General features: G+C 36.5%; 1 protein-coding gene across 10 annotated transcripts; it reads right to left on the bottom strand.

Annotated features, from left to right (window-relative positions):
- Positions 1–241: 241 nt before the first annotated feature.
- On the bottom strand, positions 242–27,124 carry LOC128026020 (phosphofurin acidic cluster sorting protein 2-like). 10 transcript variants are annotated; one of them, XM_052612712.1, is made up of 25 exons: positions 26,689–27,124; positions 15,704–15,791; positions 15,120–15,209; positions 14,535–14,660; positions 14,294–14,453; positions 13,229–13,302; positions 13,068–13,148; positions 12,902–12,961; positions 11,110–11,261; positions 10,898–10,988; positions 10,062–10,133; positions 9,573–9,700; positions 9,274–9,406; positions 9,058–9,162; positions 8,415–8,521; positions 8,145–8,299; positions 7,958–8,068; positions 7,341–7,452; positions 6,843–6,875; positions 4,620–4,662; positions 4,483–4,525; positions 3,735–3,861; positions 2,131–2,351; positions 1,867–2,007; positions 242–1,211 (listed from the first exon to the last, which is right to left on the bottom strand). In XM_052612712.1, exons 1-25 carry the CDS (start codon positions 26,805–26,807, stop codon positions 1,093–1,095), a joined length of 2,691 nt encoding a protein of 896 aa, XP_052468672.1. In that variant the 5' UTR covers positions 26,808–27,124; the 3' UTR covers positions 242–1,092. The 10 variants fall into 10 exon arrangements, with proteins under 10 accessions (XP_052468672.1, XP_052468675.1, XP_052468673.1 ...); XM_052612715.1 differs by having other exon boundaries at positions 1,894–2,007; XM_052612713.1 differs by having other exon boundaries at positions 7,341–7,449.

Raw genomic sequence — 27,124 nt, 5'->3', positions numbered from 1 at the left:
ATATTACAAACATTTTAAATAAAAATTAAATTATATGTCCTAAAAATATGCTGCATTTCCCTTATAACAAAATGGTACTTTCTTTTGATTTTGGGGTGAAGTATGATCTGGACGGGTTCTTGAGAATCACTGCCCTAAAAATTCTCCATGTTTTAGGCACATTATTCTAAATCCAATACAGCATTTTAGGGAAACTGGACATCTCACAAGAAAACATTCTCAAACAAGCCAACAAACAAAACAGAATGCAAATTTCATTTTAAGAAACGATTACATCAACAACAACAAAAGAAGTGTTTAAAGAGTGCAGCACACAGGTTTGACACGGTCCGTCTAACGTAGACACAGACACTCATTGTCTCCAAATTTCCCACAAAGCTTTGCAGCAGTTTTTAGCTGTAGTGAACAGCGCTGTGCACCACAGAAAGCATTATAACAAAAACCCAATCTAGTAATGTTTTAAAAGTGCTTTAGCGTTTAGTACCTTCAGTGAATACATTCACACACACATATACTACAAACAAACCTACAAAGTAAATAAAGTAACCACATACGACAAGGTGGAAACTGCAACACAAACACACAATTAACCTTCGAGAAACTCTCTGACCTCGCTGAGGTTATAGAGCGAGAGAGATGGAGAAAACGCTTCCGGCATCTTCAGGATAAAGCCAAACCATCTGGAAAATCCAAACCAGATTTTTTCCTTTTAATAAAACAAAAGCAGTTCCTTTCTCCCATTTTGCTGGTTTGTTCTCCCACAAGTGTGCTGGCTGCTAAAATGTGTGGACACCGCTTTGCAGAATGGCACAGAACTACCTGAAAACTCACTAGTTACGGAGTTAGATCAGTTTAAAAGATTCAGTTCACTAGTCATTTCACTATAAACACTGGAGGGTTTTAACATACGCAGTCCAAAAAAAATATGCCCTGTAGCCAAGACTGCATCAAGTCTTCATAAAAGAACAATCAAATGTCAACAAAAAATAACAGACAAACCGTGAGAAAGCAGAGATTTTAAATAAAACCATCAGGCAGCTCTGAGTGTAAAGGCAGCCGTTGCGAAGAGGAGTGGAGATGTGAGGCTGTGGTTCAGTGAGGCCCTTTGGAGGATCCAAAGATGGCAAGCGGGAAGTGTTTGACATGAGATGACCACTGAGCTGCAAGCTGGAAAAACTTCACATCGTTCCATTCCACTCCATCTATCAACACTGTAGGGAGGAAACACAAAACCAACAATGGCAGTCTTTAGCCATGTTTCATGAATTCCAAAAAAAATAAATGATACATTATCTATAGCTAAATTATAAAGAGGTCTATGTATAACATTTAGCACGGTTCAAAAGTTTTAGGTTGGTTTGTTTTTTTAAATATTTCTGATCAAATACATGCAGCTTTGATGAGCATAAGAGACTTTCAAAAACTACAGTAAAACTGTAATATTGTGAAATATTATTGCAATATAAAATAACTGTCTTCTATTTTAATACATTTTAAAATGTAATTAATTCCAGTAATGGCAAAGCTGAATTTTCAGCATCATTACGCCAGTCTTCAGAGTCACATGATCCTTTAGAAATCATTTGAATGTGCTGATTTGTTGCTCAAAAAAACATTTCTTATAATTATCAATGTTGAAAACTGTTGTGCTGCTCAATATTTTTGTGGAAACCATGATCAATTTTTTCAGGATTCTTTGATGAACAAACAGTTCAAAGGAGCAGCATTTGTTTGAAGTCTTTACTGTCACTCATGATCAATAAATAAAAGCATTAATTCTGAATAAAAGTATTAATTCCTTTAAAGTATTAATTATGACCCCGATAAGCATAGTTTATTGATTGTATTGTAAGCTGTAGTGATTACTTTGATGAATTCGGATTGGCTGATCACCTTTCAGCATGGTCTGCTGGTGTTTGGCTGTGCAAATGAGTCGACTTATTCCCTCGATCACCTGACTCTTAGACTCTGCCTCCTTATCCTTGGTCTTTTTAGGCAGAAACATCACTGAAAACAGAGACAGAGAGAGTGTTTGATGCTTATTCAATAACACAATACATTTTATAAACTGAATGTGTTCCTGTGACGGTTACATTGGCACTGTGCAAGTATTGTGTTCCAGTGTCTTACCCTTCTTATTCTTCTCTTTGGTGACAACAGTCATGGACATGGTTGGCTGATGTGTCGTCTCTGCTCCGCCCAGTGGGAGGCGGCTAACCTGCAGTGAACGGAAGGTGCCCTTAAGCGTGTTTTTGGAGTCTCTCTTCTCCACTTCTTTCTTCCTCTCTGATGGAGCAATCCAGTAATCAACCTGAAGACCCATAAGCTCCCCCTGACCTCCTCCAGGAGTACTGCAGCCACATAGACAAGGTGAGAAAACAGAAGATCAAAGGGGTCATATGATGTGATTTAAATTCTGGAGTGTTACAAGCTTTTGGTGCATAAAGATGATCTATAAAGTTGCAAAGACTAAAGTCTCAAATCCAAAGAGATATTCTTTATCAAAGTTAAGACTCGTCCACACCCCCCTAAAATGCCTCGTTTAAACATGCCGCCCCCAAATGGTCACACAAAGAAAGAAGGCATAACTTTGAATCACTCTGTTGCCGCCGCTGCCATGTCTTCGAGTCACTGTGTGTTTCGTTGTGAAAGCAAAACTACTTTTGGTAGTTTCAAAAGAGAAAAAAATATGTTTGTTCTTTCAAAAGGGGGCACAACTAGAAATCCGTGGTTAAGTTGTATTTCAACACTGTTCCAGAACAGTCCAACCCAAATATTCAGATGTGTGCTGCGCATTTTATGGAGGATGAGGACTGTTTTCTGTGAGAGTAGCCTACAGTGCATCTGTGGCACAACAGCGGTTTCTATAAAGTTGGGCAGTTCAGGCGCTTCTGACTCACAGCCTGGAAGTACATTATTTATATTTAAATTATTTGACAATGATGATTCAAAAGTGAGTTTTGAGCAGTGTAGAATAGGCTTGTTAGTTGTTTCTCAGATTACAAATGCAGGCATGGTTTTATGTTTACGCAGTGTGATACGCAACACGTGAAAAGACAGTATAAGTCATTCCCAACTGGATGCAACAAATGCCTTGTTTGTAATGGGTTTTATTGGTTTTGTCTCGTCTAGTGATGTACGGATCGTGAACAAATCTTTCTGTTTAACAGGATCTTCTTAGTGAACTGGATGAACCAGTTCACCAAATCAAACTGAATCGTTTGAAAAGGTTTGTCTATAGTACACACTAATCCACAAATTACTTAAATTATTTGGTTTATAAACGGACCTGACACTCCCTCTGTCGCAAAATAAATGTATTTAGTTACTACTAACAGTACACTGACTGAACTGCTAAAAGCGAACCAATGATGGGATGTGCACGAGCAGAGCAGCTGGACTGAGTCTCGTGCTGCTGGCCTGAGAGACGGGCGTAACATTTTTTGTCACATGCTTGAGGCATTCGGCCAATCACTACACACTGGATAGCTGGCCAATCAGAGCACACCTCACTTTTCAGAGCAATGAGCCTTGTAAAAATCTACTCGTTTCAGAAGGCGGGGCATAGAGGAGAAACAATAATGTGCATTATATGGAAAATAATGTGGGTTTTTTTCATTTAAACGGCATAAACACATTGCATTAAAGCAAATACACAAAATAATGTTCTTTTTAGCAGCATCATATGACCCTTTTAAGAGATCTCAGACACCTAGCGCTGTGTGTGTTTGTACCTGGACATGTGTACAGAGGGAGAGGAAGGAGGCGTTGGAGATGCTTCTTTCAGTAATGGGGAGATCTGTGCAGGAGGAGTAGATGAGAGAAGAGAAGATCCCACCGGAGCAGCGTCATCTGAATCGCCTACAAATCACATGCACAAATCATTCATGAACCACCTTAAATATAACATTTATTTATAAAAATAGTAGTTTAGGGTTACAATTGGTAGTATTTCAACATAAGGGCTGTTAGAATTATTATTATTATTATTTTTTAAATCATGATAAATTGAGGACCATATGTTTGTCTCTCAATCAACTGTGTATTGCATTGCATTATTTTTGAAAAACTAAAGATCTTTGATCATAAACCTAAGCATTTAAATATAAATCTCACAAAGACATTATTGCGAAATATAGATTGACAACCGCTATGTATACTAATTTCATGTACTGTAAGTAAGCTGCTATAATGTTTTAAAGATCTCACTGATTTGCATTACAAACTTACTTATGGCCTTATACCAGTAACTGCAATAAAGTTCATACTTTTGCTCAGTCTGGGCTTCGGAGTCATACTAATGTGTGTTTTCCTGATTTATACTCAACAAAAAGAATTTTTTTCTAAAGGTTCAATAAACCATTTCATTTCAAATGAGTTTTTTCTAATTATTATTATATAAGTTAAGGGCATTTTATATGTGTTAAAATTTTCAACTGACAGCCATATTTAATATATAATATAATTCACAGTGTAACTAACCAGATGTGGCAGAAGCTTGTTCAACAATCCCCACTTTCACCACCTGCAGACAGGTTGGAAACAAATACACTATAAAAACATTAAATACATTTCAAACATTTCAAATGATAAAAGCATGATTGCAAATGGACACGTACCCCAATAAAAGGAATGAATTTTTGACATGAGTCTTCATCAGGACTGTGGAAGGAAAAAAAGAGACAGGACTTTGAACACATGGTTTACGGACTAAATTTACCTCATTAAATTAATCAAATTATTGATACAGTGGGCAAAAAGGATTCCTCGAGCTAAAACAAATCCTGGTAGTTACCCATTCCTTTCTATGGGGAAATATTAAACTGATCTAACTAATTTAGAAAAAACATTCTAAATGTGTGTACTCTAAATATATGTATAAATATGTGTATGGCGTTTTACACATTACATTAAGTAAAACAAACAAGACATTTGAAAAGTAGAAAAAAAGGCTGAATACAAGCAATTCAGCAGCAATATGATGAGAGATGTGTAATCTGACATCTGAATATGTGGCTGCAATACATATCTTCCTTCATAAAAAGTTAATCTTTCAGATATTTCAGAAATGAATGAGTAGAAATGAATGAGCAACTTTCCCACATGCATGCTAAACCACATCCATAGTATCTTTCAGCAACTATTGTATATCAATTAAAAAACCTTAAGGTTAGAGAAACATTTTGATCTCTGAAGAGAAAAGGCTTCTAAGACTGATCAATCCCACTGTCTGATTTGTCCACTCTTTGCGCCTCTCACTTCCAGCTCTCCCAACCATCAGTTAAACACAACTGACTATTTGGTGTCATTCAATATAGCGTGTCTGAGACAAATGCCATAAAGCAAGTGATGCATGCATAATTTTTATCAACTTGCTGCTGTTATGCCACTGCCCCTCCCACTACTAGAAAAAGAAAACTAAAATAAGTTTTAAGAAGAAATAAAAGAAAGAAATAAAGACACATTCTCAGCCAATCAAGGCTTAGATTCAGGCAACTTGAACCAAAGATGGTCTAATGCAGAGATCATAGATCTAGCAACAATATTATAATGTTAAAATGGTTATGCTAACTTTTACAATATACTCACAAACAATAAAATTACTCTATAAAATCGCCACTGTGCTCAGCATAAAATAGGTTTTGGAGGAAAAGCATTATTTTAATTTATATATACATACTGTATAATGCTTTATTTATTTACTTATTTTTACGAATCTCTTTGTTTGTTAAACCATCTCTGATCACTAGAAGAGCAAAACACAAAACAACTTATAAGAGAACAGAAAGAATAAATAATCTGTGCCAATGAACCACCCCAAAATCAACACCGAACAAGCCCAAATAGAGGGAGTTCACAGAGTGCATTTGAGCAGAAATATAAGATGCTCTCAGTGTAAGGCATAACAGATGGTCTATTGCTCTGCACACCAGAGAATAAAGAGACACTGGTGAAACCAATAACTGAGAAATCAGCCAATATCAGCAGCAATACTTCAAGCACCTGCTTGGAAAAACAAGACTGTGGGTGTGTGTGTGTGTAGTTTAGGCAGTTTACTCTGATGAGAGAGAGAGATCATTAAAAGGAAAGAAAAATGAAAATGAAGCCAAGACAGAAAATTAAGAAATCATTTTACCTCCATCATAAGGTCTGTTCACCTTTTCATGAAAATGGAATAATTTGAAATAATTTCCATCCTTGATTTTGCTATTCAAATTGAAAAATATTTTGTGGAACCGAGAAATTTACATTCACAGACATTATATGTCACAGTTTTCAGATATACATTACAATAATATATGTATATATACAGTATTTTATGTATTTATAAATATGTAAATATATACATTAGTAAAAAAAGCTTCTTTTTTTTCCTGGGTCATTGACAGACATTTAGGTTTTGAATGTTATAAGAACCTTAAACTGACAATTCTCTGGCACATTATGTGCTCCGCTGAAGGACATCGCAGGTGTGCAGAGGATGATGGAGGTAACATTTATATCCCACTGCAGCAAGAGATCCAATAAAACCTTCAGGCTCTTTCCACGCTGCAGCTTTTATTATACAATTACACGGCTAATTCCAAAGTCATCAGAAGGTTGAGGAGATGGAGCACTTTTAGAGAAATAAAAGGGAGAAAGTAAAGGAAGCCCCACCACATAGAGCATAAACCTTAAGGTGTGGACAGAATCTGCAGAGTTTAACAGAATCTCTGCTCTCCCTCAGTTTAACTCCCCTTGATAAAACAGAGATGAGTGAGCGAGCAAGAGGAAGTAAGAGACTGAAGGTGATATGTATCTGATAAGCTATGGCATCAGCACAGACAGGAAGACCACAATACCTTACTGCAAAATCAAAATGAAAGCTCTTTTTCCTTCAGAGAGGGCAAGGAAAAGAAAAAATAAAGAATGTTATTTACAGACAGAGATGATAAACAGTGACATTCACATGCTTTCTGTCCAAACATGACTTCAAGGAGGAGGATGCTCATGAAAAAAAGATGCAAATATCTGGATAAGCAAACAAAGTGAATCAAGTGTGTTTGAGCAGAAAACCAACTATCTGCATCTTCAGAGCATCTGAAAACGAACCCAGCCTCTAATAACACATATTCAAAACCACTTTTTTTATCTACAGAATAATGATATTCTTTTAATTGTATTTAGGCAAATACAATTGTCTCACACTCATAATCGTTGAATATGTTTTATTATGAACTGGTACCATGTTAAAATTACACTGATGTTTCAAATTTAGTGTGTTCTGCACACGACATTTATGTTGCCTCCTCTGAAAAAAAATGTAGATCTGGGCTGCTCTGTGCATGTGTGTATATCACCTTTTCTGCTTATAGGTAAGCATGGCCTCTGCTATGGGCAGCTGAAGAGCTCCATTCGCTCCCAACATATACTGTGTTACCCTGGAAACCACATCTGGACTGTCCTGAACTGCTGAAAGTTGACAGACAAAAAAGAAAATGTTTTACATTTTTTGTATACATTTTTACAAATGTATGTGTGTGTGTGCATTTGCATTGGGTATAGAAAATAATCAATAATAATCAAATTTTGTTGCTTTGCAGCCTAAAGATGGACACAGTTTTTGTTTTATCCAGCTGTATTTACTTCCTGTATTTTACCTTCTTCTTAATAATATACTTCACTGTGCTTCTATGCATTGAGCCTTGTATCCATCTACTGGCTTGTGCCTTTACCCTGGAGATCTTTTGACAGTGATTTGCATCCAATAGTTGATGTTAGCTTCAGTTGCACATACAAGGACTGAAATGAAATGCACTTTTCTTGCTGAGCTGATGAAAATGAGCACAGCTGATCATGGTTTAAAGTCAAATGATTGTGTTCCACTGAAAATACGATTAGCTACTGATTTAGTTTACAAAAATTTTTTAGGAGGTGGATAGAATGGAGAGAGAATGAGTATCTCAGAGACAGTTACCTGAGGTCGGTGCTTCTGGTTTGTGAAAAAGATCTCTCCACGCTGTGTCCTGGAACAGGCTGTTATATCTGTAGTCTATACTGGCCAGATATTTAGCCACTGGATGAAACCCTACACATACACATGCTTTTTAGCTCTTCTCGTAGTGTTTTATTGGCTCATTTGTTTCACAGACCTCTGCACTTACCAAGCGGGATGATAAGGAATCGCAGGTATCCGAGCCAGTCGGGGGTTTTGTGTGTCAGGTGATCCACAAATAAACGCAAAACAACAGACAGGTAATGCTGAGCTCCTGCTACTCCGATCCGCACTGGGGACGGTGTGACTGAGTTACTGTTACAACTACAGAGAAAGAGAAAAAGAGGAACAAGTACATAGTGTCACTATCCTGGAAAAACCGGAAACCAAATGGCAGATGGACTTCAAATGAAGTGTCTATTTGCTTCAAGTGACTCACAATCTCTGAATGCGAGAGATGATGGTGCTGAGTGCAGCCTGTATGTCAGCCATGGTGCAGGTACAAACAACAGGAAGACCGTGATTCTGTAAAACCTCAGATACATACTGAGACAAAAAGACAGGAAAAGGGTTACATACATACATACATACATACATACATACATACATACATACATACATACATACATACATACATACATACATACATATATATATATATATATAGTGTTATTAAAATATACACCAACATTCAAAAGTTTGGGGTCAGTATGATTTATTTGAAAATAAATTAATACTTTTATCCTGTAAGGATGCATTCAAATTCATGACAGTAAAAAGTTTTAAATATTAAATTACTTTTGTATTTTTTCAGCCTTGATGAGTATAAAGGACAACACTTTTTGTTTAATAATGACCAGCCCCAAACCTTTCAAAGGGAGTGAAAATGTATTTTTTGTGTTTTTGTAATATTCATAGCAAAAATAACTATTATAATTTTTCCATTACAAATAAAAAAATAAAACACACAAAATTATACCAATTTGTAAGCTTTACATCACCGGCCAAAATCTACAGCTAAAAATTCTCAATATGTGCCATCACAGAACCTGCCATATTGTGTTGGCAGCTGTCAATCATACCTGGCCCTGCCAGTCTGAGGTGTTAATAAGGATGATGCTGTCGGGAAGATGGCTGTCTGATACCAGGATGTGGTTCAGCTGATCATAAACCGTTTTGCGTGGAATCTAACCAGACCAAGACCAAATAGAGACCAAAATTAGTTCAAATTGAAGTAAAAACTGCTGCTTCTCTTTAGTAACTGGACTATATTTGTGTGCAGCCAGGTTCTTGTTGACCTGTAGGTGGCAGCGGGTGTCAAGCGAGCACTCATTGTCCAGACTGTTGGCCCTCTGGTTGGGCGGTCGACTGGGCTGCCTTTCTTTAAGTGATGTGCTCCGCCCCCGTCGCCCTGCCAACTTTGGCTCCACCCTTCAGATGAAGAGAGAAGTTGTACACATTGCTGAACTTTTTTTTTTTTTTTTTTTTTAAACATAAACACTAAACAGAATGGACCAAAAAAAAAAAAAAAACAACAAGTAAGATCTGTAATACTTGTTTCATCTAACCAATGCTAAAGGGTTTTATGTATCCTCACCGGTTTGAAGGAATGATAAGTGACTCGGTTTTGGTCATCCGCCCTATAGGAGGCAACCTCTCCATGAAAGAGTCCAGGTTGTCCATCATCTCAAGTTCTGTGGTAGGGGTCACAACCTCAGGATGACCCTAAAAAAACAAAAAAAAAACCACGCGTAATAAAACTTCAAAAACACGTTATGCTATATACAGCCTCTTTAAACCTCTTTACAGCCTATTTGTATGGATATATATATAATTAATATAATATGTCAAATAACAAGACAAATTGTAAAGGTTAAATATGTTAAATTGACAGAAAATTGATATTTTATCAAATCCGAGTTTGGACACGTTTACAAAATGACATTATTTTTCACTGCTGCCATCACCTCACACCACATGCTGATTCAGTGTGGACGAGTCATTAGCTGTGATTCAGCTTTAGTGTCAGCCAGAGCTCATCTCTAAACAAACACCAGTCAATATCTTACAGTGCTGAAGGACGTACCATTGAAACATTATCAGATTCATTATCCATCTGAAACTTTCCACCTACAGCCCTTATTTTATCAGGATCCATCTGAACAGAGAAAGTGAGAGAGAGGTAGAGAGTTAGCTGAGGATTGATTAAACTGAAGTGTTTGTGTTTCTAACCAAGCTCATACTTCCTCATCATCATCAAAATTTTGTCTATATATCATCATTAAAAAGTTTGGGCTCAGTACGTTTTTATCTTTCTGAAGAACTCTCTAATGCTCAAATCTGAATTTATTTGATCATATATGCAATAAAAACAGTACTGTAAAATACTATTACAATTGAAAATAATTTATATTTTCATATTTTAGAAGTAAATTATTACTTAGCTAAAAATAAATTAATTTATTACTTTGATTTATATTCTAATAAATTAATAATTATAATTATTACTTAGCTGAATTTTCAGCGGTCATTACTCCAGTCTTCAGTGTCATATGATTCTTCAGAAATCATTCTAATATGCTGATTTTTATGATTAAGAAATATTTCTTATAATCATCAGTGTTGAAAACTCCTGTGCTGCTTGATATTTTTGAGCATTATTTTAGGGAACTTTAAAGAATTTAACATTCAGTAGAACAGCAATTATTTGAAATATAAATATTTTGTAACATCATAAATATTTTGATCAATTGAATGTGTTCTTGCTGAATAAAAGTAAAAATAAATGAATAAATCTTACTGACCCCAAACGTTTGAATGGCACATATATATTTGGAAAGGGTTAGTATTAGGTTAGAGTAATTTGCTTTATCTCAAGTCAGTTTAAGTGTATGTTACGTGTGCACATGAACATGTTCTTACTGGACTGGGCGGCTCTCTCTGACTCCTGACACTGTGAATGCTGCCAATTTCTGTCTGAGAGCTGGACAGAGAAACTCCTTCGAAATATGGCCTAAACCAAACACAGGCACAAAATGTAAACACACAAGTGCTGATCTGAGGAAATAGCACACATCTCAACATTAATATAGGCACTAAATAAACACTAATGAACAAACTCTCTCTCAGCTTACTTGAGTTTGGGTTTTGGGGTGCTGAGAACACTTTCGTCATCATCCAGATCCGGGCCACTGTCACTGGGATTCTCGAACTCTAAACTCTCCAGATCCAGATCTTCCTCTACTTCTGGAGGAGGCTCGGCTGGGTCCTGCTCCGAGTCCAATACCTACAAACATTTAAACATGATTTATTCCTCATTTGAACTGCAGGAATGTGCTGGGCAGTAGAGTGAGGGATTGTCTGATGAAACAGAAAATGCTCAGACTCAGCTGCAGAGAAATCGATCCCAAAGCACAACGTGATGTTCCTGAATATTATTAATGAGAGAGGAAATCAATCAAGGACTTTGTTTTGCAACCATCAATGTTCAGTGTGAATCCAGCTTCTTAATAGATTTTAATAAGCTGCTGCTGATGTCATTTCTGCTACTTTATTAGATGTTAGAAACTAAATACTTATATTAGATAATGAGGATGTAATATCTCAAATCAAATTCCAACAATCTATTTTAAAGAGCTTGCTAACCCTGTAAATAATTTAGACATTTACAAATGGTAAAATGCAAAAAGTCTAAGATAAAGTTGTTTTTGACTATGTTGACAAGTGCATACTACAATATTGTTCCAGTATGTACTGTGTATACTATTTTACTATTTTCAATTTACTGTAATAACAATAATATTCAATAATATCTAAAACATTTTGAATTACCATTGTGTATTAAATATGCTATATAAAATAAACTTCTTCAAATGTATCTTTCTCTTGATTTATTATTGGATTGGACATTTTCACACCAGTGTTATTTACTGAAGTCATATTCAGATTTTTTTTGCAGTTTAATTTTAATTGTACATTTTGTAGTCATTTTGTCATTTTGTGTCATTTTTATTAGTTAAAAATATTTATATTTGCTATATTTTATAATATATTTTTATTTCCTTAGATTTATTTTCAGAATTTATTTTTATTTAAGTTTTAATTTTATTAATTTCAGTCCTTAAACTCATTTTATTTTAGTTAGCTACCTAGGCAACATTTCAAAAGTTCTTCATCCAACATATAAATTTTATTTTATTTCAGCTTTATTTTGATTAACAGAAACCATATGGTATAATTAACAATAACAACACCTTAAAAAAACTTATATTACATAATAGTGTTTTTTATTTACATATTTTAGAGAGTGACACCACTTTATTAAATTAAACATGCAACATTAGGAGGTCATGTGACAACAATGTAGCACTGTACTACAGTTTGATACGTTTCATTCATTAATGGCTATACTATTTTTCATACTACTGTTTTTGAAATATTAGTCAGTTTACAGTTTATACACTGGGCAATATTTAGTAAGCTAGTATTCGATTCTAAATGGAACCCTACTAATGGTTCTAACTGCTAAATAGCTTCCTTTAATAAAACATTTGTGAAAACCTTCCGTCCGGTTTCAGATCCTCCATAATAAGAATCAAAATCCTGACAGAACAGTAACAGTTATTTTCATGAAGTTTGCATCATCAATTGAGTTATTTTCCTTTTTATGACTATGAAGCTGCTTTGAAATAGTCTGTATTTTATTAAGCACTACAGTATAAAGATGGCTTGGCTTGACTTTATAATATCATGTCAGAGGTGAGAGGTCTTAGTAGTAAATCTAAAATACATTTGGTACAAGTCTGCACACAAACATGGATTTGTTCCAAAACATATTAGTTCACAGCACAAGTCAACCAGCACAACCTGACTATCTCGTATTTAAACACTACACCTCGCTTAAGAACAAATGCACTCTATACCCACCTCATCAGAAACTCTGAAGCGTTTGAGCAACGCCACCACGCGCTGCTTAAAGTTCTGCTGCTAATGGAGAAAGAGAAGCGCACACACAGACATACACACTCATATTAAGCCTGTTTACTACACAATGACATCTGAGGAAATTCTCATTGTTCTCTGACAGTCTTACCCTGGTGATCGACGCCGTCCGGACTATTGACCTCCTTTGCTTTTTTGATTTCCTTATCTCGTACTCGTCATCCTCGAGATCCTGTGGAGCATGTACATAGACGAGTCAGCAGAAAAAGAGGGAAAAGAGGTTGCTTTGTTTGTACGTGTGTATGTAATCACCTGTCCTTGTGCTGCGTCATCACTGGCTTCCTGCTCCGATGAGAAGCTTTCATACTCTTCTTCAGAGTAATTATCTACCAAGTCAAATAAACAATATTATAAAAAGGACAGGTCCTGAATACTGATTGTTCAATACAGTGCTACAGCTAGTGATGTTCTGATATTGAAGTTTTGGCTGATATGATAAACGAATAATGATTTTTAAATAATGCTAATATGATAATAATGCATTTATGACAACTCATAAATGGACAATATATATATATATATATATATATATATATATATATGCATTCGTTAACTAAAAATTTGTTTCCCAAACTGAGGTTCTGAGGGGTTCATGAGGTGATGAAATGCTAAAAATTAAAAAGGAAATAAACAAAAAAAAGATAATCTAATATGATAAGAAACACTTATTAAAAATTTTAAAAAGTTATATTTTATTTGTTTACCTGCATGTCATGTGACCATTAACCAGCATTAGAGAACCATGAATGTGTGACTGTGTTGTTATTGAAATATTAATTTAAAATCTAAAAGCACACTTCAAGTAAACAGGTCAAAAGTGGTTCGTTCGACAAAAATGTGGGAATCTCTGTTATAATATATAGAATGAAAAAATGATAAATTCTTTTAAAATCTGTTGTGAAAAAAATATTCGGAATATTCTAAATTTTAAAGGAGGAAGAATACCTGCTAATAATCATAAAGGAGGAACCTCTAGAAAGTTGGTTAGATAGTCCATAATTTAAATGAGGAGTTTGGTATTATAAAAGAGAATCTGCATGTCTCATCTGAAACAGAATAAACTATATATTTTGAATAATCATTAATAAACTTTATATAAGAAATTAAGTTCATTTTATTAATAAACACACGTGCACAGCAACTCGTGCCGAAATCTGATAAGGTGCCGAAAACAACAGTCACACTAAAATACACAATATAGAAACAAAACACCACTTCACATCACACATAGAGAACACAATTTGTTATTGCCAGAGACATGTCATAGACTAATTAAAAATAGATGAGTATGTATGAATGATTTTTCTTTTTTTTTACCAGAACATTTGATTTTCTGTCCCAGAATGGCTGCCTCCTCGTGGTCTATAGGCTGACTGGACAAGGAATAGATCCAAATCTCCGCAACTTTACCCAGAAACTCCTTCTGATTACTGCAAAGAGCCAAGACCTGCCCACCTTCTGCAGGATGCTGCATCACCTACACACACAAACAAATCAGCATCTGAGCATCTGTTTGCTTCAAAAGTCTCCATTAACCTCACTGAAGAATCTGAAATACCTCTGCCATGTCTATAGAACCAGCAGCCAAAGTCTTGTAACCCAAAATTGTTCGGTTTTTGTACCTCTTCCTCCGCTGAAGCAGGATTTGCAACTTATTTCCCTCGCGTTTCAGAAAATGAGGGTACTACTCGTATTAAAGCATGCACACACAGGAGAGAGAGAGAGAGAGAAGAAAACATCAGATTCAGTTTCATAATAAAACTCTAGAATTATTCAGAGCACACTGAAATGATGATGTCTTAAAAGTAATATTGGCTCTGTTTCAAAACCTAGTAAGCTGCCTACACAGGGAGCATTTGCAGACACACTCCCAAAGCAAAGACTGTTTCTATAATAGCTTCGGTTTTTAATTTCAAGGCAGCTCAGCATGTATACTTGTATATATGCAAAAAAAAAACAATCCATTAGTGCATTGCAATGAGTGACACAGAGTGTTCCAAATCAATCACTTAAGAGGTTCTTTGTCAGGCTATGTAAGCAGTAGATAACTAGTCAGTTCACCATCTTTTGATTCGAAGCCATTGTTTTAATAGCCATTTATGATTGAACAATTCGAAAATGTGTGTTTTGGGGATATCTTTACCTGTAGTGAGAATGTGAGAGCGAGATCAGTCTCCACCCCCCCAGCAGGGGGCAGCACTATCTCATGGGAGCGCAGGATTCTCTTGGAGCCCTACAAGCAAACACTCACTTTATTTACACACATGCTGCACCTCCTATTATTACTCTAAAGACATTATTATCCTCTTAATTAGTCATTATGTTTATTGAAAATTCAAATTTTGCCAAAAGGAGACTTTTTTTTATAAAGAGACACTTTTTATATTAATTATACAATTATTTTATTACCATCCCGTACAATACAAAAATATTTATTTATAAATGCAAGTGTTTAAATAAAATACTTATTTTTATTTTCATGAAAGATGTTGATATAATTATTTGAATTATCTGAGGAAAAAGTAATTGCTTGTGAGATTCTTCAGTGGAATAATACTTGATAATATAATACTTTTTTCATTCATTTCAGAATCTCATGTATTGTAACCCTCTTGGAATATTTCGTTTATTGTCTTAAATGTAATTGTAGTGTTCTTCGTTGCAACAAAAATCTAGACTTACTGGAATTCAAAAAACGACATACACTTCATGAAGCTGATGGCTAACCTGAATCTTGACTGCAATGACGACCGAAATCAGCTCCTTGTCGAGTTCCTTCATCACCACCAGCTTCTTCAAAGTCAGACTACACAACCTACAGACAGAAGCAACAGCATTACTTTCAAAATGATGTGATTATACACAACGTCTGGCTAATGCTGAGGAGGCATCTTTGTAATGAGCATGTGGAACAAGTGACATCTTACGTGCCATTGTTTAGGGCACAATGCTACTAAGTAAAGGACATTTTTGGGTGAACTATCTGTTCACTTTACAGCTGGATATCCAGACAGGAATAGACAGGCGCTCAGTTGTTGTTTATCAGTAAATGATTGGGAATGTGATCTGTATGTTTGCTCCTGTAACAGGATGTGAGTTGATAATCTTGTTTTCTAAATCCTGAGTTTCTAATTAGTAAGGCACTGTACAAACCTTCAATTTCCAAAGAAAATCTTCCTAAGAACAGCTACTGCTCTAATACTGTGCTGGGAAACATTCTACAGCGCAATCTGATTCAGGTCTGCTGAAAACAGGCCCATAGCAGCTTTCAGCTGGAACAGAAAACAGCTGGAATTCATGGGGCTGAAAAAGTGAGGTTCAGGGATTTTAGTCTCCTGGAAACTTCAATACAAAACTGTTTACAAAAAGTTCCATGGAGTACCTGTCATTTTAGGCAGAAGGAACTGTTCAAATGAGCCAAAAATCAAAGTTAAGCATAAAGCATAATAAAAACGCACCTCTGCTCTGATACAGCAGTAAACATCAGCACTGTGCTGACAGACATCCATCCTTTAACACAGACAGTGATAATGCACTTTAAAGAATCAAAACTCCCATGTTTGCATCATAGAGCCAAACATTTCCAGAATTAAATTAGTAGATCAAAAAAGGGTATTAAGTCATTATTTTCTGACAATCTTCCCTTTAGGCAAAGCTCTGAAATTGAATAATGCAGGCGGGGCAAATTTATGCGCATATTCAAATTGCGAGACAATTCCATTTGATTCCATTAATTGTTTGAAAAAGACTGCGAACATCCTCATTTGCTTTTGTCGTCTTCTGATTTGGAACAACAATGAGATCGAGTAAATGACAGAATTTTCATTTTTGGGGTGAAATGTCCCTTTACACACTGACTGTGGATGGAAAGAACCCTGTCACAGAGAGAGAATGAGATAACGTCAGTCATGCAGAAGAGAGTCAGAGCAGAGATGAGTCAGTATTGTCAGGAATGTCGCAGTGGGAAGTGATCAAGGGACCAGAGAGCTGCCTGAACAGAGAGAGAAGCCAATGGAATCAGACCCACGTGCGTTCACCTAATAGAATATTAAAAAGAAACACTTTATATATTCAAATCACATACCAGGTACGATGAGGACAAAGAGTAGCGAGAGCGAGAGAGTGATCTAAAGGCTGGTATTGTTCACACACTATTCTCACTTCAAGACACACACACACAAACAAAAGCCATTCTTCTTCCCCGAGCGATTAGCATGCTAACTCTGAGCACAACAAAGGAACACACAGCGGTTTTGAGCAGACTGCATTCACACATTTTTCTCGCACATTCACACATTATCACAGACTAAAAAGTATTTTTGCAACCCACAAAAACACAAACTTAATGGTTTTCAACTGTGGCTGTAGCTGATGACCTCAAATATTTAATTGCTGCATTATAGCAATAAGAATTAAGACTTCACATCAAAGTACAATAAAGTGAATTTAAATTAATAAGTTATTTGTAATTTAATTGTCATTTCTAAAACTTGTTTTGTATACTGATATAGATATTGATTTTGTAGTTAAATCTGACTTTGGTTTGGCCCACTAAAACACTGCCATATTTTAAGTTAATCACACACACTCAAAAAAAAGTCAACAGTAACACTCTATATTTATTATATTACATGAAATAAAAATATTTGCTATTAGTGAAAGCTGTGTCAGAGGTTAATCATTGAGACCACCAACAAACAAAACAGGAAACAATGGCCACACACACAAATGTATGTTCTGTTTTTTTAGTACAAAGTCAGATTATTTCAGATGGTGTGGTGTGAGACTGTGAGGTGTGTGTGTTGCGTCTCGAACTGCACACACACTCACGTCAGTCAAGCCCATCTAATAACTATGCATAAATTCCTAAAAAAAAAGAAAATCGAACAGACGCTCACAGAAGAACGGTGACTGTTGAAGATAAAAGTGTCTCACTCCGCTCAGCTGGATCCAAACTCAATCACAGCTCCATTACACACACTCTCCTACAGACACGGTGTGTGTTTTTCTCTCTAGCAGATGCTGCAGAGACTCTGAAAGCACAGAGGGAATTAGTCCAAAATCAATCCGATTCGTTTCTCATCAGAAACCCTCAGCTTCCTTCACTCCTGACTCCAGTTACACGAACATCTACTGTAACTGTAAGTCTGAAAGGGCAGTGCTAAGGGGTGAAGCTGTGCTCAGGTTACGGGCCCAGACAGAACACTGGGATTAGCTGATGCATTAGTACACATAAGAGCTGACACCAACATTTCATAACACTTCCACAGACACTGTGGGTAGATTCACACCCTTAAACCTGAAGCATGCAGCTCTGACAACATTTACAGAAGAAGATTTCAATTACATACACAGAAATGCCTTATAGTTTATGCCATGACCACAATTTAAAGGCAAAATTATTTTTTTTCAAAAATTAAAAAAAAAAAAAAAAAAAAAAAAATATTAGATGAAAAACAAACTCGGAAAACATACACATTTAAATGTTGCCTTCACAACTAAAATATGTTTAAGCTGAAGTGCTAAACTACTAAATGTTACAATTTCTAAAACCGAAATAAAATAAAAAATCAAAGCAAAATAGAAATATTACAAAAAATAACTAATAAAAATTACAAAAGCACAAAATTAAATTAAATTAAATTAAATCTAAAATTTAAATGAAAACTGAAAGTATAAAATAAAAGCAAATAATTTTTTTTTAAATAGTATCAACTAATACAAAGTAATTATAATAAATTCACCATGTTTGACCAATGAAAAAATGGAGGGAGTGTGTGAGGTTGTAGGTTCTATACTGATTAATTTCCTACACATTGGAAATACACAAGAAATTACATAAGAATTTTTTTGAAAATTAAGCACATTTCCAGACCAAATACTTATTAATATAACATGACAAAAAAATGGAATTGTGATTTTAAGTGGGTATGTTGACTGACGTTTTTATATAAATAGTTACAGCACAACCATATATGGTGTGAGGGGGAGGGAAATTGACACATAGAGAGTATCCCACCAGGCTTTTTTTGTCTGTTTTTTTCGTAGTACAGGATGAGTCATCAATATCTGGAGTCCATTTTTTTGGAGGAGACTGGAAGTTTGAACTTTACAAATCGTTAAAACATTTAGAAGTACACTGGCAAAGAATGCATAAAAACTAACACACATGGACCATTTGGATTACATAGGTTTAGTTCATGAGTGTCTTCTGAGTGTTTTAAAGGCCAGTGTCCATGTTAGACTCGTGTGTATGTGATCTCATCAGAAAAACGGTCCAAATATTCTGCATGTGCCTGAAAGCGAGTAAACCCCTGAGAGCTGACCTACATTTACTTGTAGAAGCTAAACACACACACAGGTTCTTACACACATGCACACACTACTCTAACAAGGTCAGTTTGGTCCTAATTAGCTCAATTTCAAAGGCTTGAATACTCAGAGTAAATGATGGAAGAGACACACTCACACTAAGCAATGTGTAAGCCTATGTTATTTTAAATTATCGCTGGTACGAAAAGCACGTGACTAGTAAACACAAACAAAAAAGTAATTTCTGTTGGGTTTATTTGCAGACAGGTCCAAACATCTGACACCAACTGGCAATTTTTTTCCCAATGTAAACCTGAAAATAAACAATACTGAAATTACATTAATAAGAAACTAAACATTAGATTACCCTAATCAAACATTCACAAGTTTATAAGTAAGGACATTTCAGCAGATTTGTGTCACTGAACTCATTTGTACAAAAAGTCAAGATGTTATTGTTCAGGTTGAATTACAAGATATTCTTTGGATCATTCTCAAATCACGCTAGAGCATACAGATCACAAACATAAAATGTGGGCAAGTAAAATACTTAGAAATGTTATTTCCTGCTCATAATATACTTAACTAAAATATAGCATTAAATTAGAAACAAATGCAAAATAGAACCATTTGCACTAGTGGTTTTAAGATTTTTGAATCCCACTGAATGCTAATTCAGGATCAACTGTGCAGCTTTTAAACAGAAACCCACAAACACAGTTGACATTTTCTACATTATACGTTTATCGGAAACTTTGAATTATGTTTATGAACTTCAAAGACAGTCAAAGCTGGAGCAGAGAGTCGAGATAACCTGCACTGTAATCTGTCCCAACAGCTGCAATAAAGTTGTGATAGAGAGAGATATGGTCTATAAAAACAGTAATTCACTCACAGCAGATTTGAATTCATTTCACCCTGGTGAGATTACAGGAGTCCCTGACCTGTGTATGACAGAGAGACAGAACAAACGACCACTGATCCTCTTAACCTGGACAGACAGACAGGAGAGATTGAGTTAACCTAAGCCTAATGGATATGAGATCATAAACCGATGCAACAATCCTTCTGTGTTTCACCTGAGCACAAGCACACACTTCTCTGGACACACTCGGTTTGCTTCATTCAAGCTCACTAGGTACAGATGTGTGTATGAGAGTGTTGACTTCCAGCAAACTGCAGTTAAAGACTAACACATGCTGAAAACATTTGAGTCAACATGCACATGCATCTCCTTCCCTTGTAAAATCAAGTGACCTACATTTTCCTACTTTCTCACTGAATCTCTCTCTCTCACACACACACACACATAAAAATGCTGATTAGAAACACAAGAATTTAGCTGTTGCTGATCCTGCTGTAGAAACATCACCTGTAGCACAATGTGAGTCTTTGTTTAAAATATCAAAAATGCTATATACACACACACACGTGTATACAGTGACAGGTATTTGATGCACTTGATGCAATATTTTAATTGCATGAAATGAGAAAATCTAAATCAAACAAAGTGACATTCAATTAAAAGACAGCAGAAGCACACTTATGATCTGTGGCAGATCTGGTCAGAACTGGTGAATAAACATGACTTTTTAAAATCAGTGTTTAGTCAAATATTTGAAATATGCACAATATAAAATCCATCACGCTTCCTAAGGTCACAAAACGCTTTTGGTAGTTCCTAGGATAGCAAAGTCCACTAAAGTAGGTAGAGCCTTTTTGCATTTGGCTCCTAAACTCTTGAATAGCCTTCCTGATAATGTTCGGGGTTCAGACACACTCTCTCTGTTTAAATCTAGATTAAAAACACATCTCTTTGGCCAAGCATTCAAATAATGCATCTCATAATTTGTGACTGCAGTTGTATCTGATCAAATGTGCGTTATTATTCTTTAAGTTTGGGGTTAGACCAATTAATTTTACTTTGTTGGAACAGCAGCTACGCTAATTAGGTCTCTATTTGTTTCTCTGTTTTGAAACCCGAGATTTACATCCCATGGTAACTAGGATTTACACAAGCTTAAGTCTGGCTCCAGAACACCTGAGAAGAGATGATGCCAACCCTGAAACAACATACAGAACTAACAAATATTGCTACAAGTACATAATTATTGCTAGTGTTCATCGTCTGTTTGATTATGTCTTTAAATAGATTTTTCCATACATTTCTGCCATGTGCACATAAACTGACAGTCACCACTGATAAGTTACTACTAAATATCGTAGAAACTTAATTTTTGGTAAAGTTGCTTTGAAATGATTTGTATCGCAAAAAGTGCTATACAAATAAACTTGAATTAATTTAAATAACTTGTTCATTTTGAGAAAAGTCTACTTGAGGACAATCAAAAACAATGCTGTGACACAACAGTTAAAGACATCTATCTGAATATGTAAATGAGATTGTCGACCTCACTAGGTGCCAAGACAGTTACTGGATAACTGGTTAACCATTGTGATCCAATCTAGAGTCCTTTAGACCAACATTCCCAAGCTTTACAGAAGGGATAAATAAATTAAGTTCTGAAATGCAGAACAGAAAACAGTGCAGCGGACTGATAAATTGTGAACTGATATTTTCTATTTGTACATTTAAAATATTCACACAATTGTGCATTGCTTTCATATCCAGTGTTTGGTTGAACATGGTGTTAGTTTCTGTCTTTACACAACAAACAGACGCACCTGCAGTGACCAGGAATGGAGAATTCAATTTGGCCACAGCTTTATTTAAACACAAAACCAATGTGCCCCACTGCCGTGTGGTCATGCACATGTGATCAGGAAGTTCAGGCTTGTTTTGCATTCTTGACCATAACCATAATTTTAAAGATCTACTGCTGCTGGCTCACACCGGGGCTTCTGGGCATGGTCATGGTCCACAAACCAGCTATTTTTGTCTTTGGTGTACAGACTCCTACAGGCTGAATCTCTGTCCTCACGGTGATGTTGATGATCAGTTTTTATAAAGAGCTGCACTGCTTATAGACTTTGATCACCGGCGTTTAAAATAAGTCCATCAAAATTATTTCAGCACAAAAAATAATACTTGGTTTATGAAGAAGGATCTAGATGACTTTAAAGAAACAGTTCACCCAAAAATATCAATTTTGTCATCCATAACTCACCCTCATGCTGTTCCAAACCTGCATGTCTCTTCAGACCAAAAGCATGATTATTGACTTTATTTTTGACCACATGCAAATAATTAACAAATGCAGACACTAGCTCTGCTAAAAAAAAAAAGTGTCAAACATGGCATTGTAGGCAGTTTTCACATAACCTGATGAACTGGGTTTGAAGTCCCTGTGTCATTATTTTTTATGATGCAGGTGTGAAAGTTTACATCAGCAAACATTCAGAACAAAGTCAAAAGAATTTTATAATCTGACTGTAGGAGGGGTGTGTGTGAGTGTGTGTGTGTGTGTGTGTGTTTGCTTGTCCTTTTTAACAAACCTTCATACTTGACCAGACTGGAATCTGAAGGAATGAGAAATAACACAATTAGACCTCCTACTGTAAGTGCTGAGCAAGCAGATAGCTGTGCACTGGTGTGTGTGTGTGCGTGTGTGTGTGTGTGTGTGTGTGTGTGTGCACGCAAGTAGTCCCTTCATTACCTGCCATATGCACTGAGAAATTCTAGTAAAATTAAACATATAGACTAATTTTAGTCCTCTAGGTTAAAAGGACATCAAGAGTAATAGGTACTGATGTACAGACCTAGACCATGTGTTATAAAAGAGCTGCACCGTCATTCATTGCTCCATTAAAGAGCTTTAAAGTAATAGCATCTGCTATCCCCCCCGAATCAAGAACAAACACAACAAAACGCTCCAAAACAAAACAGCGCTTTAACATATAAACAATATGGCTATTTACCCTGCTCCTGCCAGTGTGAGTGTGTATGTGTGTGTGTAAGAATGGCTGTGGGTGTGTTAAAGACAAAGCCATGACTGTTTCTTCCCTCTGGGTGAGAGAACGCAGCACACACTCCACCAACACACACAAATATGACAGCCTAGCACAGCCTGTTCAATCAGAGAGAGAGAGAGAGATTTCTATTGTTTTAGTGAAAACGATGCCCACTTGAGAAGATACAAAGGACCATAATGGGGTCATGCACACAGTCAGCAGCACAGTGTCACTATATAACAATACGTTCATATTTAAGCTCCTGCTGATGAATGTAATTTTACGCTCAGGATATACTGAAAATCTGCCACTGATATTAGCTATAATTAAATGTGAATACGTTTTCTGGTGACTAACAGTATCATTCCTTTCAATGTGACTAGACAGGCCACACTCAACACTGAACAGGCATTGTTGATGTGAAAATGTGGCCAGCCATGTGTTAAATTTAGTTTCTGATGTCAGAAACAAGCCATTTTGGCAGCAGTTTTAGTAGACGCTCTTTCTAGACTTTCTGGAGGAAGCTGAATGCAAGTTTTAATAGTACAATCAATTAACGGATTAATTTATCAAGAGATGACCTCAAACCTTCCTATAATAGTATTTTGAATTAGATTATATTTATAAATGTTCCCTTTTCATTTCAATTTTAGTTTAAGTCTAAGTAATTTTGATATGTGGTTTTATTCATTGTTGCTTTTTTAAATATTTCTATATTGCTTTTAACTTTTAGACCTATTTCAGCTGCACCAATTTAAGCACTTCAACTTCATCTAATATTCACATTTCAGCTATTGTTTCAGCTTTTTTTCCCCAAGTAGTGAAGTTTTAGTTTCGGTTAACAATAACAAGACTGCTTTCAACAATCCAGTTACAGCACAAATCGTCATATTACACAAACATTACTCACAGATTTCAAAGCACTTCACATTCACATGCTGTACTAAAAAAGGGAATGACTAATATGATGGAAGTGGATCAGCTTTTCTGCTTTATTTATTTTATTAATGGTTGACACTTATATGCCTTGTAGCGTTGAGTTACTTTCTGTTTCCTCACACTCTGATAGTCTCTGACTGACTTCAGCGGGACTCATCCAGTCAGAATGTGACGGCTCTGACAGCTTAATTGAATGTGAGGATTAAGCCAGATACAGTGATCTAACATTAAGTATTTTTAAATCTATCATAACACACACAATCACACAGGTTTCAAACTCAATGTGTTGTGACCTATTTTGCAGTGTGTAAATCTTAATGATGATGATGATTGTCATTCAACCCAAATTCATTCATCTTCTTATTCACTGACACAATTAAACATCAAAGGAGATAAACAGCTTGAACTTGCAATCAAAACAGCTGCTTCTGAAGCATTTCAGCCCACAATTTCCAGAGGTCACCATTTTAGATGTGGCTGAAGGATAGTAACAACACTGCAAAGAATTAAATCTTCACCAGAAAACGAAAAAAAAAAAAAACATCTCTGAGACCGATAATATATTCAACATTCTCAGCCAAAAATAAGAAAACCAGTCCTACAATAGGGACACGCCCACCATGCCAGGCCTAGCCAATCAGACAGCATCTCCAAACTAGGCCACACCCACTGCAGGAGAAGCCCAAGGGGAAAATCCTCCAGAAAAGCTCAGAAGACCAGCTGCTGTGGCTCATTAATTAGTTCATTAAAAACTAAAGCTAATGTCATTTTTTATGACAGAGACGTATGAGTGTGTCTCACTGTGATAATGAGTTGTTTCTCTTAGATTCTGCACTCAGCTTCAATTATGTGCACAGAACAGACCTTTAAATTAACACATAATTAACTGTTAGAATTCTATGGTCAAAAGTCTTGCTCCTCACACAGAAAAGGGGCTGAGGGAATACATGTCTGTGGTACAGTTTTGAATCTTTTAGTATGATCAAGAATTCATAAAGCACATCTCTCTCTCTCTCTTTATTCCCCATCCATCTCACCATTTGTTCCAGTTCAGGTTGTTTTAAAGGAATATTTCACCAGAAAATAAAAATTCTGTCATTTCTAACAAAAACCTGAATTACTTTTTTTGTGTGTGTGTAACAGAAAATGTACATTTGTGAGGAGTATTCATCATGTAGCTTTCTATTGCCACCTGCATTATTATGGTGATACATTTTAATGTAAAAAGAGTTTTTTACTAGATATTTAATGGGATACATTTTTTTACTGGGAAGCTCCAAACTAAAAAAACATAATAATACATTTATAAGTAATCCACAGCACTCCCACACAATTGTTCAGATCTATAGTCATGTATGAGAAGTTGTTTTTCCCAAAAAAAATAAAATCCTCCTCTCCCTTTAGACTGGATCAATTAGTCAGTGAGGAGAACTCGAGAACTTGATCAATCCAAATGCTGAACAAACCATTCAGTCTGGTTCTGTGAACTACCTGATTCATTGAAAAGACAAGACTCAAAAGAATGATTTGTTCAGTGAAACATGACTTCCACATTGACCTGCTCCTCACACAGAACGATCACTTGGCTTCAGAAGACTTGCGGTCGTTAGGGCCCAGTTTATGACAGCTTTTGAAGCTTGAAAGCTCCATTCTTTGCAACTGCAGTGAAAAAAAGGATCATTACAGGGCTCCTAATTTCTCCTGTAAGTGATGAGGGTGTGTAAATGAAGACGGGATGTTCTTTTATGGGCGAACTGCCTTTTAAAGGTCATTTGCGGACACCACCCATAGTTCATCACAACTATTATATGGGACAGATACAAAAACAACCTGCATGCCAGCACACATTAGGTTTTAGTCAGGCCTGTTATATTAGTAGCTTCTCTGTTATGATTTAATTTGTGTTTAGCAATAAACAAATAAATGTATATGATACTTTGATGACTCATGACAGCAAATAAGAGAAGCAGCTGGTGCTGAACGTTATGTTCCGGTGGCAGTGCACCTAATAGAGCCACTGGGTTATTCTGCACAACACCGGTCCGTGTTGGTGATAGCTCGAGCCCTCCGGAGAAACCGATTCATAACAAACCGCGTGCCAGTGCCACCTCACCCGAGCGCGGCGCGAGAGCGCAACCCTGACGTCACAAAGGCCAAAGGGTTTTCGGGCAGCAGAACAGAACTGTCAAAAAAACCGGTTCGCGCTCAGCAGACTGGAAATTATTTATTATTAATAATAATTATAGATAACAATATTAATAATAATCATAATATCTAAAAGACTAGTGATCAAAAACCACCGGGTCACATTTTAACACTTAATGGTGAATGACAGAAAAGCGTTACTAAATCTTCAGGACATCACTGGATTTGTGCCACTGTGGTCCAATCAAACGCGCTCGATCAGTGTACCACAACTATAGTCAAACTAGATCACACACCCTTCCTCTGTCTAACACAGACACACACCACTCCCTGTCGCCGTGCACCTGCCTGCCCCCCTGCTCACCAACAGCCCACCTGGGTGTCCGATCAAGCGCATCTCTCACCTGGGGATGCAGTTAGGAGAGGAGCCGTCTATCTCCCAGGTGGCGAATAGGTTCATAGGCACCGGTCTGTTTAGCGCCCCGCTCCCGGGGAAGCTTAACCGGCCACTTCTCTCCGCCATGCTCGCTGCTGGTGTCCCGTGCACCTCAAGTCGACACCGACACAGTGAGCAAACTTCTCCCTCAGGAACGCGCTGGGTCTAAATCCTTCCCGTGCAAACGGCTGTTAATCCGCTGCTCTATCGAGCCGGGTTACCGTTCACGGTTGGCGCAGCGATTCGCATTCGCTGTCAGCGTGCAGCTTCATGCCGCTGTGGGTCGGAATTTCCACACCGTGCACCGAGCGCTCGCGACAAGAAACTGCAGCAGCAGTTCTCGCCGCAGGAAGTCACGTGACCCCGGGCTTTACCAGCGACTGGCTCATCTGCGCTCTTGAACA

This window comes from Carassius gibelio, chromosome A13, assembly GCF_023724105.1.
Source record: "Carassius gibelio isolate Cgi1373 ecotype wild population from Czech Republic chromosome A13, carGib1.2-hapl.c, whole genome shotgun sequence".
Classification (NCBI taxonomy): Eukaryota; Metazoa; Chordata; class Actinopteri; order Cypriniformes; family Cyprinidae; genus Carassius; species Carassius gibelio.
The sequence above is the reverse complement of the archived record's forward strand: the minus strand, read 5'-3'. Positions and strand labels throughout refer to the sequence as shown.

Coding starts and splice junctions, on each gene's coding strand:
- LOC128026020 (XM_052612712.1), bottom strand. CDS start 26,807: ATGGCGGAGAGAAGTGGCCGGTTAAGCTTCCCCGGGAGCGGGGCGCTA. Junction 10,134..10,897: donor AGAGAGAGCCGCCCAGTCCA/GTAAGAACATGT, acceptor TTCTCTGTTCAG/ATGGATCCTGATAAAATAAG. Junction 8,522..9,057: donor CCTCAGACTGGCAGGGCCAG/GTATGATTGACA, acceptor TTTTTGTCTCAG/TATGTATCTGAGGTTTTACA.